General features: G+C 39.6%; 1 protein-coding gene across 1 annotated transcript; it reads right to left on the bottom strand.

Annotated features, from left to right (window-relative positions):
* Positions 1–1,096: 1,096 nt before the first annotated feature.
* On the bottom strand, positions 1,097–4,019 carry LOC124837545 (putative disease resistance protein RGA3). Its single transcript, XM_047312947.2, has one exon. It carries the CDS (start codon positions 3,969–3,971, stop codon positions 1,344–1,346), a length of 2,628 nt encoding a protein of 875 aa, XP_047168903.2. The 5' UTR covers positions 3,972–4,019; the 3' UTR covers positions 1,097–1,343.
* Positions 4,020–17,093: the final 13,074 nt, after the last annotated feature.

Raw genomic sequence — 17,093 nt, forward strand, 5'->3', positions numbered from 1 at the left:
GAGCTTGACAGTTCAGCAACTAGTAGCTTGGCGGACCTGGTTGAAAAAGTCAACTCGTACTTAAAGTGACGAGCCATTCCAGCCCAACCCATTTTTGACAGATCAAGATCGACTTGGGCTTAAACGGGCCCAATTAGTTCGTTTTGCCACTCCTAAAACTATAACTTGATTATGTGTTCGATAAGATTACACACTGAATGAAATATTCTTAAGTCACATAATTAATAAATTATTTTAGCATTCCTAATTTCTTTATTTTCTTTACCTGACTTTGTCAGTTTCATAGCATTCTAATGTAATTTTACCATATGTACGAAGATAATCACTTCTCATCTTGGTTTTGTTTTTCATTTAAGAAATAATGACTATGGGGTATTTGATATGATGAGATAGAGTTATATTGAAGTTGGACACGTTTATTAATTAATTGGAAAATGACACTTGAACAACCATTTTTGACAACATTTAGACACGCGCACATGTGTCTAAATTTGAGTGGTCCATTTTCATTTAATTTTTCCAACTGGACCACTCAAATTTAGACACGTGTGCACGTGTCTAAATGTTGTCAAAAATGGTTGTTCAAGTATCATTTTCCTAATTAATTGGACATCCTTTAAGTTTACATTTTTAAATTTTATTCAACTTATTAATAATTAAAATTTTGAAAAAATATTTTTGAAAAAAACTTTTATATTCTAAATTAGTTTTTTGAAAATCAATATAAAAATGCAATTTGTTGTAATCACTTCGGTAAAAAAATTATACAGAAAACCAATTTTTGAGACAAACGGTTTAAAAACAAACTATTTTTATACAAGTTAACCCAATAATCGGTTTAAAAAGTAACTTTTTGAATTGATAAATATATAAGAATTTTCTTATATTTTTTTTTTGAAAAAATTGGTTATAAAAATTTACTTAAAAGCTGTTAAATAAAAAATGTAAAATTAAAGAGTATTTTTCGAAATTTTTTTATTTCTCCCAATGTTGATATATTCAGCAACGAGAACTGAATAAATTTCTAAAAGACATGTATTCTTCTTCTTATTTGATCTATACTCGACATTGACACAACTACTATCGAATATTATAGCTTACCAACACTTATTGTTTCAAAAGTTCAGAAGTGAAAAAAAATGTATAAGTTTATAGAAAATACATAGTTTGTATATAAACAGGAGATTGCATAGCTTTATGTTCGACTAAGTAAATACATATACGAGGTGGAGAGACCGACAGAACTCTATAACCCGTGACAAAAAGAAAATCCTGTCTTGGAGAAAGGAATTGTTGAAAAATAATAATATAAAAAAAGTTAAATGGTTGAAATTGGCATACCTTCAAATTTTGACTGTTAATTCTTTTTCATTTTCCGATTGATAATCATCCCAAACAAGATTGACATGAGATATGTTGTGCCAATCCTGTCCAATTTCTGGCCTGTATCTTTTCCATAATTCAAAAGAACCAGTGACATTAATCACTTTTAGATTTGTGAGGTGAAGCATGTTATGAGGGACTGATAATAGGTTTGGACAATTGAGAACTGAAAGTCCTTGGAGACAATTTAGAGTTGGTAGCCAATCGGGAAGCTCCTCAAGATTCAAGCAATCTACAATACCTAAGGACTGTAAAGAGTTGGCAGATCCTTGAAGCCACCGAGGCAATCTGACTAGACTTGGCAAGTCTCTAAGAATGAGAAGCTTCAACCTTGAATAAAGGATTTCGTTGCTAAGGCCCATTGACAATTCCAACTTGTTGCACTCTGCAATCACTAAAACCTCTAAATTTTTTATGGCATGGAACGGCACCGTCTTTAGACTTTTACAATCAATTAAAGTCAATCCTTTAAGAGTGAGTAGTAGTATTCCTTTGAACAATGACTCCAAATTATCACAATGATAAAACCTTAAATCTTCTATAGAAGTCAAACTTGCAACTTCTTTTTCTGGAAAAACAGGTTGTTTGGTGGTTATAAACAGGTGACGAAGGCTTATTAGATTTCCTAGTCCTTCGGGTAACTTTTGTAGCTTTATGCATCCCTTAAGGTTCAAGACTTGCAAATTTTGAAGTTTGCAAACTGAATCAGGGAGTTCCGTAAGGTTTTCATTGTTCGAAAGGCTGAGATATCTTAAATGTTTCAACTTTCCGATGCAGCGAGGCAGACTTTCGTATTCACACAAATCTAAGATTAAAACACTCAAGAATTTGCACCTTGATACCAATGTATTCAAGAAATCTTCATTATTAGCTCCATTAGGAAAAAAGATACTTCTTAGACTTGAGGGAAGAAGAGCTTGATCAAGCAAATTATTATTCATTAATAACAAATGATGGGCATTCTTGTATAAGTTTGGATTGTGGTTTTGTATTATTTCAAACTCACCCTTTGCAATATATACGGCAAGATCGACCACCAAATCATGTAATTTAAACCGACAATCACCTCCCAAGTCTTCATATTCTGAAAGAAAAGATCTTGACCATAGCTCATGCAACAATTGAGTGGTAACATCAGTCATTGATTCACTTGCCTTTGGTGGTGGAAGAAAACCAAGTGCTCCCCATAACATACAAACTTGAGAACTAAAAAGAAAAGTGTCTTCTGGGAAAAGGGAGAAAGAAGCAAAACATGGTTTTAAATACGAAGGCAGTTGATCGTAACTTAGTTTGAGAGCAGGCAAAATGTCTTTTTCATTTTGTTGTAAATTCCAAATCTCATTGTCTCTTACACTCTCCCACTCTCTCTCCTCAACCCTTGAGAACAGTGAACTCCCCACCGTTTTCACCGCCAATGGTAACCCTCCACATTTGTTTACTATTTCTTCCCCAATTTTCAATAGTTGTGGATGTTTCATCTCATCTCCATCTTCAAAAGCATATTTCACAAATAGAGAACGAGAATTCTCATCAGAGAGACATCCTAGAAGGTACGAATTTGAGGATTTAGTGTGCATAATGGCAGCTACTTTATGGCTACGAGTAGTCACTAGGATCTTACTCCCTTCAACACCCACATCTATTATTTCTCTCAACTCATCCCATCTTGCACGATCCTCGTTCCACACGTCATCCAACACAAGCAAGGACTTCTGCCCTTCAAGTGTATTTCTCAAATGAATTTGAAGTTGCTCTGTCTCAAAGTTATTGAAGTTTTCCCTATTTGGGTTTGGAGCAGAATTGAGGATTTTAATGAGCACATTCCTAAGTTCAAAGTCATTGGAGACACACACCCACATCCTCAACGGAAAACATGCATTAATAGTGGCGTCATTGAAGACCAATTTAGCAAGTGTGGTCTTTCCCAAGCCTCCCATTCCCACAATGGGAATAACTGAGAGACTTTGGCCATGATCATCTTTCAACAGAAGTTTTATTATTTCTTGTTTATCATCTTCCCTCCCTATAACATTGGAAGGGTTTACATGAGAATGAGTCATTTCCCTCACGTGCACGACACGTGTGTCTAGATGAATGACTTGAAGGCCAAACATGCTTCTTTGAGCTGCAAGTTTGGCCAACCTGGTGTTGATGTCTTGAATGTGATGCGCCATTCTAAGACGATAAACAACAGGATTACTTGATGAGAAGAAACGGCGTACCTTTCTTGAACAGCTACCATAGGTGTTCACAACGTGTTTCCGCAATGCTTCGCACTCAAAATCATCGACTATGTCTTCAGCATCAGAAAACACGCGCTTGATTTGAGTCAGCCATTCGCTCAGGGCACTGCTCTGCGGATTCTTTTTCTCGGCATCTAAAAGCACACCTCTTATGAGTCCCATAGTTTCTTTCATGTGTTGAAGATGGCGGTGCACACCAAACGCTAGAGAAGCTTCTTGAAGGGCAGCAGAAGCAAGCTTCCCAAGGAGCGATTCTGCAGAGCTGAAAAGAAGCGATTCAGCCATGAGTTTTAAAAGTGGAAGAAAGAGGAAGGGAATGGAAAGGGGTTTTTGAAGTTGAATCATATATCAGATAAGTATGATATTTATATTTGTGGCCGAGCGAGCAATAGAAATGACTCTCATGCATGCCTCCTCTTCGGGAAAGGTATTGCCTTAAATGAATCTGTTGAAGATATGTAGCATTAAACAAAAGCTTAGACAGAACATTCTTTGTTCCTTCCTTTGCCTCATCTGAGACGTTTCGTTTTGGATAAATCATGCATCGGGTTCTATTTCACATCTATCTTGCATATACTATGCTTCTTTCAAGTTCCAAACCTTACATACGCAAAGTCTATTCCTGTGAAATTTCAAATGCCTACTAAAGTATTTATGCCTTTTGCTTGTTAGCTAAATCTGATAAAGTGTAATGCAAATTTTAGAAGGATGTAGAAGCTCCTTAGATAGAAGAATTGAAATGTAATACAAGTTTTAGAATATTGTAGAAAAGCCAAAGATAGGAAGAAAAATCAAGAATACTCTACATAAGTAAAAATCTAAAACATTCCTAATAAATTGTGGCTAGTATGTTCTAGAATAATCTATAGGTCTATAAATACCCATGAACTCTATCATTTGATGCAAGATGTAGACAACATCTACCATTTGTGTGAAGCTAACATCTACTATAACTAAAAACAACTACAACACTTCTTCCAACTACTACTTTCATATTCAACTATCTCTACATCTTCTGTATCCCATCAACTATTCCTTTCACAACCTCAAAATACTAACAGTGGTACCAGAGCTATGTTTTGTCATCTATTGGGCGTAGATAAAAATTTTCAACTACCTCAAACAAAACAATAGCTCATTCTACTACTTCCAAATATATTCTCAACTCATGACTACTATTAATCAAACATCATCAATTCCAATACCTATTTTCAAAGGAGAAAACTATGATTTTTGGAGTGTCAAAATGAAGACATTCTTCTGTTCTCAAGATTTATGGGACATCATAGAAGAACGATTCACTCACTATTCCAAAAGACACATCCACTCTTACTGCAGCTCAAAAGAAGGAGTTGAAGGAAAACAAGCAGAAGGATTCAAGGGCTTTATTTGTTCTTCAACAAGCAGTTGATGACACAATTTTTCCAAGGATAATTGGTGCCAGAAGTGCAAAACAAGCTTGGAACACAATACAAGAGAAGTTTCATGGAAGTGACGAGGTACACAATGTTAAACTTCATTTTCTAAGACGAGAGTTTGAATTATTAAGAATGAAAGAATCTGAGACCATTAAAGACTACTATTCTAGAATAAAAGAAATAATTAGTCAGATGAGAGCCTTTGGGGAAAATATTCTTGAGAAAAAAATCGTTGAGAAAATTTTAATTTCTATTCCCCAAAAATATGATGCAACCGCAACCGCGATTGAATAAACAAAAGATTTGGCTACATTATTAGTCACACAACTAATGGGCTCTCTTGAAGCTTATGAACAAAGATTGAAAATGCATGAAGAAGACTCAGTTGAAAATGCCTTTCAATCAGAACTAAAATTACGGTCTCATAATAAAGAATATGAAGGAAATAAAGGTAGAGGAGAAATTTATAGAAATAAAGAAAATTCTAGAAACTTCTTTATTACTCGTCAAGGAAAATATCCTCCATGTGACATCTGTAAAAAGACAAGTCACTTGGAAAAAGATTGTTAGCATCATGGAAAACGTCAATGCCACTATTGTAAGAAGTTTGGTCACGTAGAGAAGTATTGTTGTAATAAAAATAAGCATCAAGCAAACTTTGCGGAAGAACATAATCAGGAAAAACTTTTATTCTATGCCAATCAAGAATCTCCTAATGGAGAAGTGAGTTGGTACTTGGATAGTGGATGCAGTAATCACATGGCGAAAGATCAAAGTATCTTCAAAGACATTGATAAATCTATCAATGTCAAAGTTTGGCTAGGAAATGGCACCACAATGGAGTCTCGAGGCAAATGAACTGTCATGGTGGAGACAAAGAAAGGTACGAAATTCATCACAGATGTTTTACTAGTTCCCAATCTTAAAGAGAATCTTTTAAGTATTGGCCAAATGATGGAGAATGAATATTCTCTTCATTTTGAGAAAGATACATGCAAAATTTATGATAGTAATATGATAGAAATTGGCCAAGTAAAAATGGAGAAGAGAAATAGAAGCTTTCCTGTAAGCTTCAAACTTGGAACTAATATTGCCATGAAGGTAGAAGTTGATGACTCATGGCTTTGGCATAGGAGATTTGGCCACTTCAACACACATGCCTTAAAGTTTTTATATCAGAAAAACATGATGAAAGATCTTCCATGCTTGAAAGAGAATAATGAATCATGCGAAGGATGTCTCCTCGGAAAACAACACCGATTACCATTCTCGACAGACAAAGCATGGAGAGCAAAAGACTTATTGGAGTTGATTCATACCGATATTTGTGGACCGATGAGAACACTTTCACATCATAACAACATGTATTTCATCCTCTTCATTGACGACTTCTCTAGAATGACATGGGTCTATTTCTTAAAGGCAAAGTCAGAAGTTTTTGGAGTATTCAAGAAATTCAAGGCCCTTGTTGAGAAGCAAAGTGGAAAACAGATAAAAGTACTTAGAAGTGATCGTGGTAAGGAGTACACATCTCGCGAGTTTGACAAATTTTGTGAAGATGAAGGCATAGAGCGACAACTTACAGTCGCATATACTCCACAACAAAATGGCATGTCAGAGAGAAAGAATCGCACAATTATGGAGATGGCAAGATCAATGCTGAAAGAAAAAAGTATGCCTAACACTTTTTGAGCTGAAGCAGTCTACACTGCAGTTTACATTCTAAACATATGTCCAACTAAAGCAGTTCAAGACAAGACTCCTATTGAAGCTTGGAGTGGAAGAAAGCCATCAGCTAAACACCTACGAGTATTTGGATCTATCTGCTACATACATGTTTCTGATCAAAAGAGGCACAAGCTTGAAGACAAAACTATACGAGGAATATTCTTGGGATATAGCACACAGTCAAAAGGCTATCGAGTCTACAACCTACAAACAAAACAACTCATCATCATTCGAGATGTTGAAGTTGATGAAAATGCTTCTTGGAATTGGGAAGAAGAAAAAGTTGTTAAAAACAACATTTTACTTCCAGTGCAACAATCTCAAGAAGAAACTCAAGAAGAGGCAGAAAATTCAGGTATGCTTTCTCCACCTCCACAACAACAAGATTCTTCACCTGAATTTAGTCCAAGAAGAGTAAGATCTTTGGTAGACATATACGAAACTTGCAATATGGCCATGATTAAGCCTAACTGTTATGAAGAAGCCTCAAAGCAAGAACTATGGTTAAGGTAATGGAGGAAGAAGATCAAATTGAAGACATGTTACCAAGACCAAGATTTGAACTATTACGCACTATGCTGGGTGTCAACACTCAATTTTGTCCGGGTTGTAAAAAATGTGTTTTTATTATTTTTTTCTTTATTTTATTGTTTTATTCCATTTTTATTGTTTTCGATTTCTATTTTTCTCATCTTCAATTTGTTTTAATAGGATCACTTAATCAAAATAATTAAAAAATTGAAAAATAAAATTAAAACTGAAAACAATTAAAAAATAAAATAAAAATTAAAAAAAAAAAAGGGGAAATGGAAAAATAGAAAACGTGGAAAAGGGGATATGGGAGACGTGTCTGGAATGAGGGGGACAAGGGGGAAGGGAATATTTTTCAAAGATTTTTCTGGAAGGAGGGGACTAGGTGGTTACGGGAATTTGGCTGAGATTTTTTTAGAAAGAGAAAAGGGAGAGACCAGGTGGCTAGAATAGGATAATTCCAAGATTTTGGGGGAGCAGAATTGGGGGGGGGTTCTGATCGGAGAGAGAAAAAAGGGAAAAGGGTGCACACGAGAAAACCATCCTCTGAATCGTCATCCAGAGTTAGCATTGGCACGGTCACCGGCGAAAAGAGGCCACCGTCTACGCAGCGAACGATAGCAGCCACCGTAACAGCAGGTAAGTCTCTGTGCTTCCAGAATCATCGTGAACGCTTACTGCATGACTGCTCCTTTTGCTTATTCCATGATGAATGCTTTTCCTCTGAACACCATGAGTTCCCTCATCACCAACCTCCCTTTCTTTTCATTCTCTGTTACACCATATTTTCTCTCTCTGTTCTAACTCCCATGCTCACGGCCAATCTCAACAAACCAAAATCAAACCCATTATACAATCAAAAAACGGAGAGCGGTCTCGGTAGTGAAAAACGGAGAGCTCGATGAGAAGCGGCGGCCCTTGTATTTGAACTGGCGGAGACGAACCCCTCCCTGGGATTGCCGGTGTCGGAGAGAGCAGATAAGAACAAGGAAGCAGTGGCACGGTGTGGCTTGGCGTGGTGCGGTGGCTAGATCGAGAAAGAGGATGGCATGGTAGCTGGTCTGTAGAGACAGTGATACGGTGACCATTTTCGTTGCATGGCTAGTCTGGTTCGTGGTGGTCAATCGGAAGAAGACGTGGCCGTTGAGTGACAGAGTGAATCTTTTTGATAAGAGAGAAGGAGGCATTGGTCTCATCTGGGAAGAACAGCGTGAATGAGTGGGAATGAGGGTGAACCTCCTGAACCCCTAGAAAATTCTAGGTTAGAAGCATTGGACTGGGCCAAGCCCAGAAATGAACGTACGTCCGGGAACATACAGCCTTTTTTTGACCGTTCGTTCAACGTTCCAAATGAACGAGCGCTCGTTATCTAAACGAGTGAACGCTCGTCATCCGTAAGCTTTTTTTGAGCGTTCGTTTCTCACCAACGAGCGCTCGTTATCTAAACGAGCGAGCGCTCGTTAACCTGGAGCCTTTTTGACCGTTCGTTAACCATTCCAAACGAACGAGCGCTCATTATCCAAACGAGCGAACGCTCGCCTTTTTGACCGTTCGTTCAACATTCTCATCAAACGAGCAAACGCTCGTTGTCCTTAAGCCTTTTTGACCGTTCGTTCAACATTCTCATCAAACGAGCGAACGCTCGTTGTCCTTAAGCCTTTTTGACCGTTCGTTCAACATTCTCATCAAACGAGCGAACGCTCGTTTGTCCTTAAGCCTTTTTGACCGTTCGTTCAGCACTCTCACCAACGAGCGCTCGCTCGTTATCCTTAAGCTTTTTGACCGTTCGTTCAAACCTTCTCACCAACGAGCGCTAGTTATCCAAACGAGCGAACGCTCGTTATCCTTAAGCTTTTTGACCGTTCGTTCAAACCTTCTCACCAACGAGCGCTAGTTATCCAAACGAGCGAACGCTCGTTATCCTTAAGCTTTTTGACCGTTCGTTCAAATTTTCTCCCTGAAGAGCGCTCGAACGAGCGTTCGTTTCCGAACCAATAAATGCTCGTTACTCAGCTTCAATTTCTCAACGTCCGTTCGTCATACCTTCAACGAGCGTTCGTTATTGAGCCTTCGTTCTAACCGTCCGTTCGTCATATCTCTTGACGAACGCTCGTCATTCGGTCACATCTCTAAACGTCCGTCCGTTATGTTCCCCAATGGACGTTCGTCCTCTTTCCCAACGAACGTTCGTTCTTTACCTAACGAACGCTCGTTATTCTTCCCAGCGTCCGTTCAGCCTCTCAATTTTCTTTTGTTTATTTATTTTTTTCTTTATTGTCTTATTTTATTTTGTTCTATTTATTTATTTTAGACATTTACTTATCCTAAAATATATATTTAATAATACAATATTGATAGTTTAAATAAAAAGAAATTTCAAAAATATGTTTTAAAGGTTTAAGCACACGTGTGACCGCTCGCGTCGTCCTTGTGCTAAAAACCTTCTCTTCTCCTTAAAAAGAAATTTCAAAAATATGTTTTAAAGGTTTAAGCACACGTGTGACCGCTCGCGTCGTCCTTGTGCTAAAAACCTCTTCTTCTTCCTTAAATAAATTTACAAAAAGTATGCGTTTTGAAGGTTAAGCACACGTGTGACCGCTCGCGTCGTCCTTGTGCTAAAAACCTTTTCTTTTCTTCTTAAATAAAATTTACAAAAATATGTTTTAAAGGTTGAACACTCGTGTGATCGCTCGCATCGTCCTAGTGTTCGATACCTTTCTCTCTTATTTATGTAATATTAAACGAGGGTATGAGTGCTCGTGCGATCGTCCGCATCAGCCTAGCACTCAATACTTTTTAGTTTTCCTAAATAAGTAAATAACGGTATGAGTGCTCGTGTGATCGTTCGCATCGGCCTAGTGCTTAATATCGTTATCTCTCTTTTCGAAAATAATTAAAAATATTTAAATATCATTTTAAAGGTATGAGTACTCGTGCGACCGTTCGCGTTGGCCTAGTACTCATTACCTTCTTTTTCTCAAAAATATTAAAAAACATAAAATCTCCAAAAATTAAAAACATCTGCTTTTCCAAACAACAAACAGTCTTTCAAGCTAGAACTACGTAACCCTGATTTCTCATTTTGAATGAGAATACGTAGGAGCAAGGTCAATCCTTGTCGGGCCCAAAAAACTAAAAAAATATATTTTGTTTATTTATAATTTTATTTTAGGGGATAGTTAAACATTTTGAAAACCACATCATATTCGCGCATTTAGTTAAAGGTACTGCCTTAGGGCAGGCGTTGTAGGGTGCTAACACCTTCCCTACACGTAACCGACTCCCGAACCCAGAATATGGTTTTCGTGGACCGTGCTTTATCGTTTTGAGGTTTTTCCATAGTTTTCCATAATAAACTATGGTGGCGACTCCAAAATCTCTTTTCAAAGCCCGTTTCTTTTTGGATCGTCGTCCCGTCGCGATTCCGGTTGCGACAGATGGCGACTCCACTGGGGACGTCTTCAGAGAGTCGAGCCATTTAATTAGATGCGCGAATTTGATGTGGTTTTGCTTTGTGTTTTTCTTTCCCTTTTCTCTATCTATGTGTGATATTCGGAATAACTGGAATAACTGTGGAATATTGAACCCTAGGGTAGACAATATGTTTATATCTGCCTGGGAATTTTTCTGGTTGTTTTGCAGGTGAGGGTTTGGGGTGTGCATAATTTCCTCCCTTCACACACACACTTTTGGCATATCATGAGTGGGGCCCTATACCCGGGTCTGAGCGTAGCTTAGAATTAGAGGAGTTGTGTAGCAGTGTCACTCTGGGATGTACTTCCTGTTTGGCTATCGTGAGAACTCCAGCTAGAGTCTGTTCTCTTCATATGTGTTTTCACACCTAGTTGATTACTCGACTGTTGTGGAAATGCTATGAAGGGGGCCATAGCTCTAGTGACCTTTGACCTTTAGGTTCAGGGAACTACCCTTGTGAGATTGCATATACTTGACCTTGAACTCAAAGCAGTGAACCTTTGGTAGGGCACGATGGGAGGAATATATGCTTCTGTAACCCTCACGCTGTTCGTTTTCTTTATGATATTACATTTCATACCATGCATGTGTTTTGTTTTGTCATGTCATATTATCATGCATCATATTCATACATCATTTAGTAACATGTTAATTTTAAGGGAAATCACAGGTACCTACTTGACTTCATACGAGATGGATGTTAACACAAGATCCGATGCTACACGGCATACCGACTCTTCCGATTTAAGAAAGAAGTATAGTCTAAGGACTCATGTTGGAAATTTGACCGGGCTGATAAACTTGGGCAAAAGGCTTAAGACGATAAAGAGAGAAACCTTTCAGAGAAGATATGGAAATTTGTTGAATTTAATGGAGGTTGAAGTACAAATACCCGCTATCACAGCCTTGGCACAATATTATGATTCTCCGCTTCGATGTTTCACATTTCAAGACTTTCAGTTGGCGCCAACCATAGAAGAGTTTGAGTATATCTTGGGTTTGCCACTGGAAGGCACCACTCCCTATCAACATTTAGAGCATCATGCCTCTATACCCACTATTGCTACCATCATGAAATTACATCCCAAGGAGCTTGAAGACAGGATGATGATGAGGAATCAAGTGCATGGGTTATCACAGGGATATCTAGAACAGTATTTACATCATCTGGCTGATAAAGAGGATTGGGAAACTTTCATGGATGTATTAGCCCTCACCATATACGGCATTGTCTTGTTTCCCAAAATAGAAGAATTTGTGGATTACACCGCGATAGACGTCTTCGTGGCGAGTAAAACTAGATCAGAGAATCCTGTAACAGCAGTTCTTGCAGATGTTTATGGGACTTTAAGTTTTTGCCATGAGAGAAAGGGAAAGAAGATTCTTTGTTGCTTACCGGCGTTGTATACATGGATGACAACGCGCGTGTTTAAGGAGATGGTCGATGTCAAGAGTCTATCGGAGACTTTGTCACACCAAGGGCTTAAAGGTAAAGGAGGAAACGATTGGGCCCGATTCCTTGCTGGTTTGAGCGAAAGAAGTATAAAATGGCGCCTTCCTTGGCTCGGAAATAAACTGGCTATCCAGCATTGTGGTAGTTTTCCTAATGTGCCTCTCATAGGCGCCCGATACTGTATCAATTACAACCCCCTTTTGGTGCAAAGACAATTTGGGCATCCTATAAAAGGGGCACCTTCATCAGATTACCTTGCTACCCTATTCATTTATTACGAAGACGGGCATTTCATCGAACTGTTAAGAAAGGTTAAAAGCGCCTGGGAAAATGTTGTTCGAGCAGAGAAGGACTTGAGGGATGGAGTAGTGGATAGCAGTGTTAGTTATCACACCTGGATTCTGGAGAGAGTGAAAGTAGTCAAGTTGCCTTTCAAGCCAATCAAGGATCAATTAGCTAGTGAAGGACCATCTCAAGCCCCAGAAAGTGAAGAGGTGCAACAATTGAAGGCTGAGATGGAGAAATTGAAGGTGAGAAATGCTAGGTTGGAGAATGAATTACAAAGGGCGCGTAATGATCTTGTGGATATGAAAAATGATAATGAAGAAAAGTCGCGGGCTTATGAAAACCTTGTCAAAAGCCAGAAGGCTGAGAGGGATTACACATTTCGAGTGAAACAGGATCTAGCCGCCGCGAGTAAGGAATTATCCATGAGGGTAAATGAGAAGAAGGTAGCTTTAGAAGAGGGGAAGGAGTGGAAGCACCTCTACGAAGAAGCCAAAAGAGATAAACGAGAAGCCCTGAAGAGATTAAGAGAAGCGCAGATTCAGATAGAAAAAGCGGGGCATGAGATGAAAGAGATGGCCATGTCATTTGAGGCGGATATGAATAGGGAGCGTTGGAAGCTAACAGAAGCAGAGGAAGAGCATCGAACTCTGATAAAACAAATGGAGGAATATATCGAGGAACAGGAGGAGCGATGGAGGTCGATAGATTTTGAAGAAAGGCATCAGGCCTTGATAAAGCGAATGGAAGAGCACATCGCCGAGCAAGAAATGGCTGTAAAGCACTGGAAGGAAAGATTCTCTCAGTTGGCTGCTTTGGCAAACGGGGCAATTGAAGACATCCCCAGGATGGTGTCGAATGCTGAAGCAAGCACTCATTTTTGTAACTCACCAGCGGAAATAGAATTGTTTATTAATCATTGTAAATGGTTGGTGGGAGAGATGAAATCTTTCATTGCCCGGGCGCGGGATTGATGTACATCGGAATTATGTGTTTTGTTCCTTAGACTATGTAACGGATCAAATTTCCTTTAAATGAAAGATAAGGGATGTTTGTTGGTATCGGCTTGTGTTAATTTTCCATCAGTATTGTCATCGTTATCTTGTGATTTCCACTTATCACTAGCATGCATCATGTTTTCTTTTGTTTTGCATTTTTCATCCTTATATAATTTAATTTAATAAAAAAATAATAATAATCAACAGTACAAGTGAGAAAACAACAGCAAGTTTTCCACGACATCCGTACAGGACCAGAGCTAATTCGAAGGTCATGGAGAATTGGGAGCAGTCACACGAATCTATTAAGGCCGATGTCAGCCAGTTGAAGGATCAAATGGCCCAGATTTTGGCGGCTCTCGAAGCCCTGAAGACTACGGGAGGGGCGACGCCTGCGCAAGTTGAGGGAAGCGCTCATTATTACCCTCCGGTGTTCAGTTCTGGGAGCCAATCTGTTCCGTACCCAATGTATGGATTACCCCAAGGTTACACCCCACCGGTGGGAGAATACACAGAAGGGGAGCAGACTTCATTCTCTTTCCCTACCACTGCCAACGTACCACCAATCAGTATTCAGGGACCGGTTGTAATGTCCGCACCCATGATAAATGAAGGAATGCATGCAAGCATGTCTGATGGAATACGAGTAACTCCGGTGCCGCCTGTGATTACCGGAGAGGGCTTTTATACAGGGGCTGCACCACATACCTCGTTTCAGGGGGTAACTAGTAATGTTGATGGGGCGAAGGATAAACTGGAGAGCCTAGAGGCAAGATTGAGGGCTGTGGAGGGGTATGAAAGTTATGGATTTGGGGATGTTTCTAGATTGAACTTGGTTCCTGGCGTCAAAATTCCACATAAGTTCAAGGCGCCAGATTTTGAGAAGTATAAGGGAAATACATGCCCAAAGAGCCATCTAACCATGTTTTGCAGAAAGATGGCTGCATATGCTTATGATGAGCAGCTGCTCATCCATGTTTTTCAAGATAGTTTGGCTGGAGTGGCGTTAAACTGGTATACCCATCTGGAGCCGACTCGAATTCGTTGTTGGGCGGACTTGGCTGATGCTTTTGTGAAGCAGTATATATACAATACACATGTGGCGCCAGATCGTTTACAGCTGCAAAACATGTCGAAGAAAGACAACGAAACTTTTAAGGAGTATGCTCAGAGGTGGAGGGAATTGGCTGCACAAGTTGAGCCGCCTTTGTATGATAAAGAAATGGTGGCAATGTTTGTGAACACTCTCCAGCCGCCATTTTACGAGCACATGGTCGGGAACGTGTCTGCCAATTTCGCTGATATCATTATAATAGGCGAAAGGATAGAAATTGGGGTTAAAAGTGGGAAAATTGCATACAGTTCGCCCGCAACTGCAAATTACAAAAAAACCAATTTCAATGCGGGAAAGAAGAAGGAAGGGGATGTGCATGCGGCATCAGCAATGCCTGTATGGAGAGGTCAAGCTCCCGCTCATAGCTTCCGACCATACTTGGGGCAACCCCCTCTTACAGCTAATACGGCATTTGCTCATCAGGCCAGGCCTCAACAACAACAAGGGTATTATCAACCGCCATTGCCCCCAACTGATACTTGGAGGGCTGGGGAAATTGCAGGTCCAAATCAGAATGCGGGCCAAAATACTTACCCAAGAAGGAACCAATTTGTTAATTTCACCCCTATCCCTACAACTTACACAGAATTGTTACCCCAACTCGTCCAAAGGGGTTTGGTTGCTATTTGTCCAATGAAGCCCATGCAACCTCCGTATCCCAGGGGTTATGATGCAGAGGCCAAATGTAGTTATCATGGGGGAGGTGTTGGTCATTCAACTGAGAGGTGTCTGGCTTTTAAACACAAAGTACAGACTCTAATCGACTCTGGGTGGTTAAAGTTTCAAGAAGATAAACCCAGCATTGAGACTAACCCACTTTCTGGGCATGAGAGTGCCTCGACGAATGCCATCGAGGATGAAAAATATGAGTTGATAAGGGACGCGGGTGGAATCCGAAGTTCCAGACAGTTTATCTTCAAGGCGCTGATAAAGGTGGGCCTTTTAAAAGGTGATTATGACGAGGATGTAACATGCGCGCTTCATCCGGATGTTGGGCACTCTATTGAGGAATGTGGTGAATTTGAGTATGTTTTGCAAGACCTGCTGGATCGGGGTTTGATGCAAGTATGCTACAAGGATAAGGAGGGGAAAGTGTTTACACAGATTGGTGGAGAATCCGACGTAACTCTGCCTGAGCCGTTGGTGATCCATTTCACTAGAACCACCCCTGTGCCAGAGGCTGAAGAAAAGTTGTCTGTCATCATCCGGGCGCCGTCTCCCTTTCCTTACAAAATGAGAAGGCTGATGGAAGAAAGGAGTGAGTGCGGCCTAGCTCGTGTAGAAAGGCGTGAACCCAGGGTGGAAAAGATTCATATTCGTGACATCAAGGAGAAATTTCGTAGTGCTGGTTGGATCAACGCGGGCCATATAACAGCCGTAGAGGATGAAGATAGCTTTGAATGCTCAAGTTTCGTGCGGGCCGGCTCCCCAGATGCACCACTCAACAATTGGAACTCTGAGTTACCCGTGATGCTTAATTTGAATAAAATGTAATAGTTTTAATTAATCCTATAGCTTCACCCGGGGCTTTAGGATTCATGACTTACGGGTTGACGTTTAGTTTTTGTGCTCAGCGTGATAATCGAATCGTGTTTGTTTTTATCATCATTTCGCATTAGTCATTTTTTTTTTCTTTTTTTATTTATTCCTTTTTTTTCATAAATTTAAATAATGCAGATGTGACAATGAAAGTTTTGAAAATAACAATGTCGATATTCCTAATTTTGAACACCCTATCGATAATACGGAAGATGATTATGAAGATAATCCGGAACCCTCTCCAGAGTTCTTGAGATTAGTGGAACAAGAGTCTAAAGAAATAAAACCTCATCTGGAAGAGGTTGAAGTACTCAACTTGGGAGAGGAAGAAGAGAAAGGAAGTAAAAATCGGTACTGGCATGAAAAAGGAAGTGAGGGAAGGGTTGCAAGCCCTATTGAAGGAGTTTAAGGATGTGTTCGCTTGGTCTTACAATGACATGCCAAGTTTGGATACCGATATTGTGCAACACAAGCTCCCACTTAAACCGGAATACCTTCCAGTCAAGCTGAAAAACTAAGAAGAATGAAAAATGCATTCGACAAAAGGGTGCATCCCAGAGAATTCCACGAAGGCGAGCTGGTGTTGAAGATGATCTTGCCTATACAAAAGGATCATAGAGGCAAATGGACCCCGAATTATGAAGGGCCATTCGTAGTGAAGAAGGCATTTTCTGGTGGGGCACTAATTCTCACAAGGAAGGATGGAGAGGAGTTACCATTACCGGTTAATTCGGGTGCAGTCAAAAAGTTTTACACATGATGATTCCGTGATAGGGGATCAATATTAAGGGATATTGACATGATCTTTAAAGTTTGTTGTACTCTGCGTTATTTCATTCAATAAATACTGCATGGTTTCATTCATAATTTTTGTTTGCACGCTTCTTGAAATATTGCATGTCGCGCTGAGCTTTTAGGTAAATGAAG

This window comes from Vigna umbellata, chromosome 8, assembly GCF_029865625.1.
Source record: "Vigna umbellata cultivar VRB3 chromosome 8, Vumbellata_1.0, whole genome shotgun sequence".
NCBI classification, from domain to species: Eukaryota; Viridiplantae; Streptophyta; class Magnoliopsida; order Fabales; family Fabaceae; genus Vigna; species Vigna umbellata.

Coding starts and splice junctions, on each gene's coding strand:
- LOC124837545 (XM_047312947.2), bottom strand. CDS start 3,971: ATGATTCAACTTCAAAAACCCCTTTCCATTCCCTTCCTCTTTCTTCCA.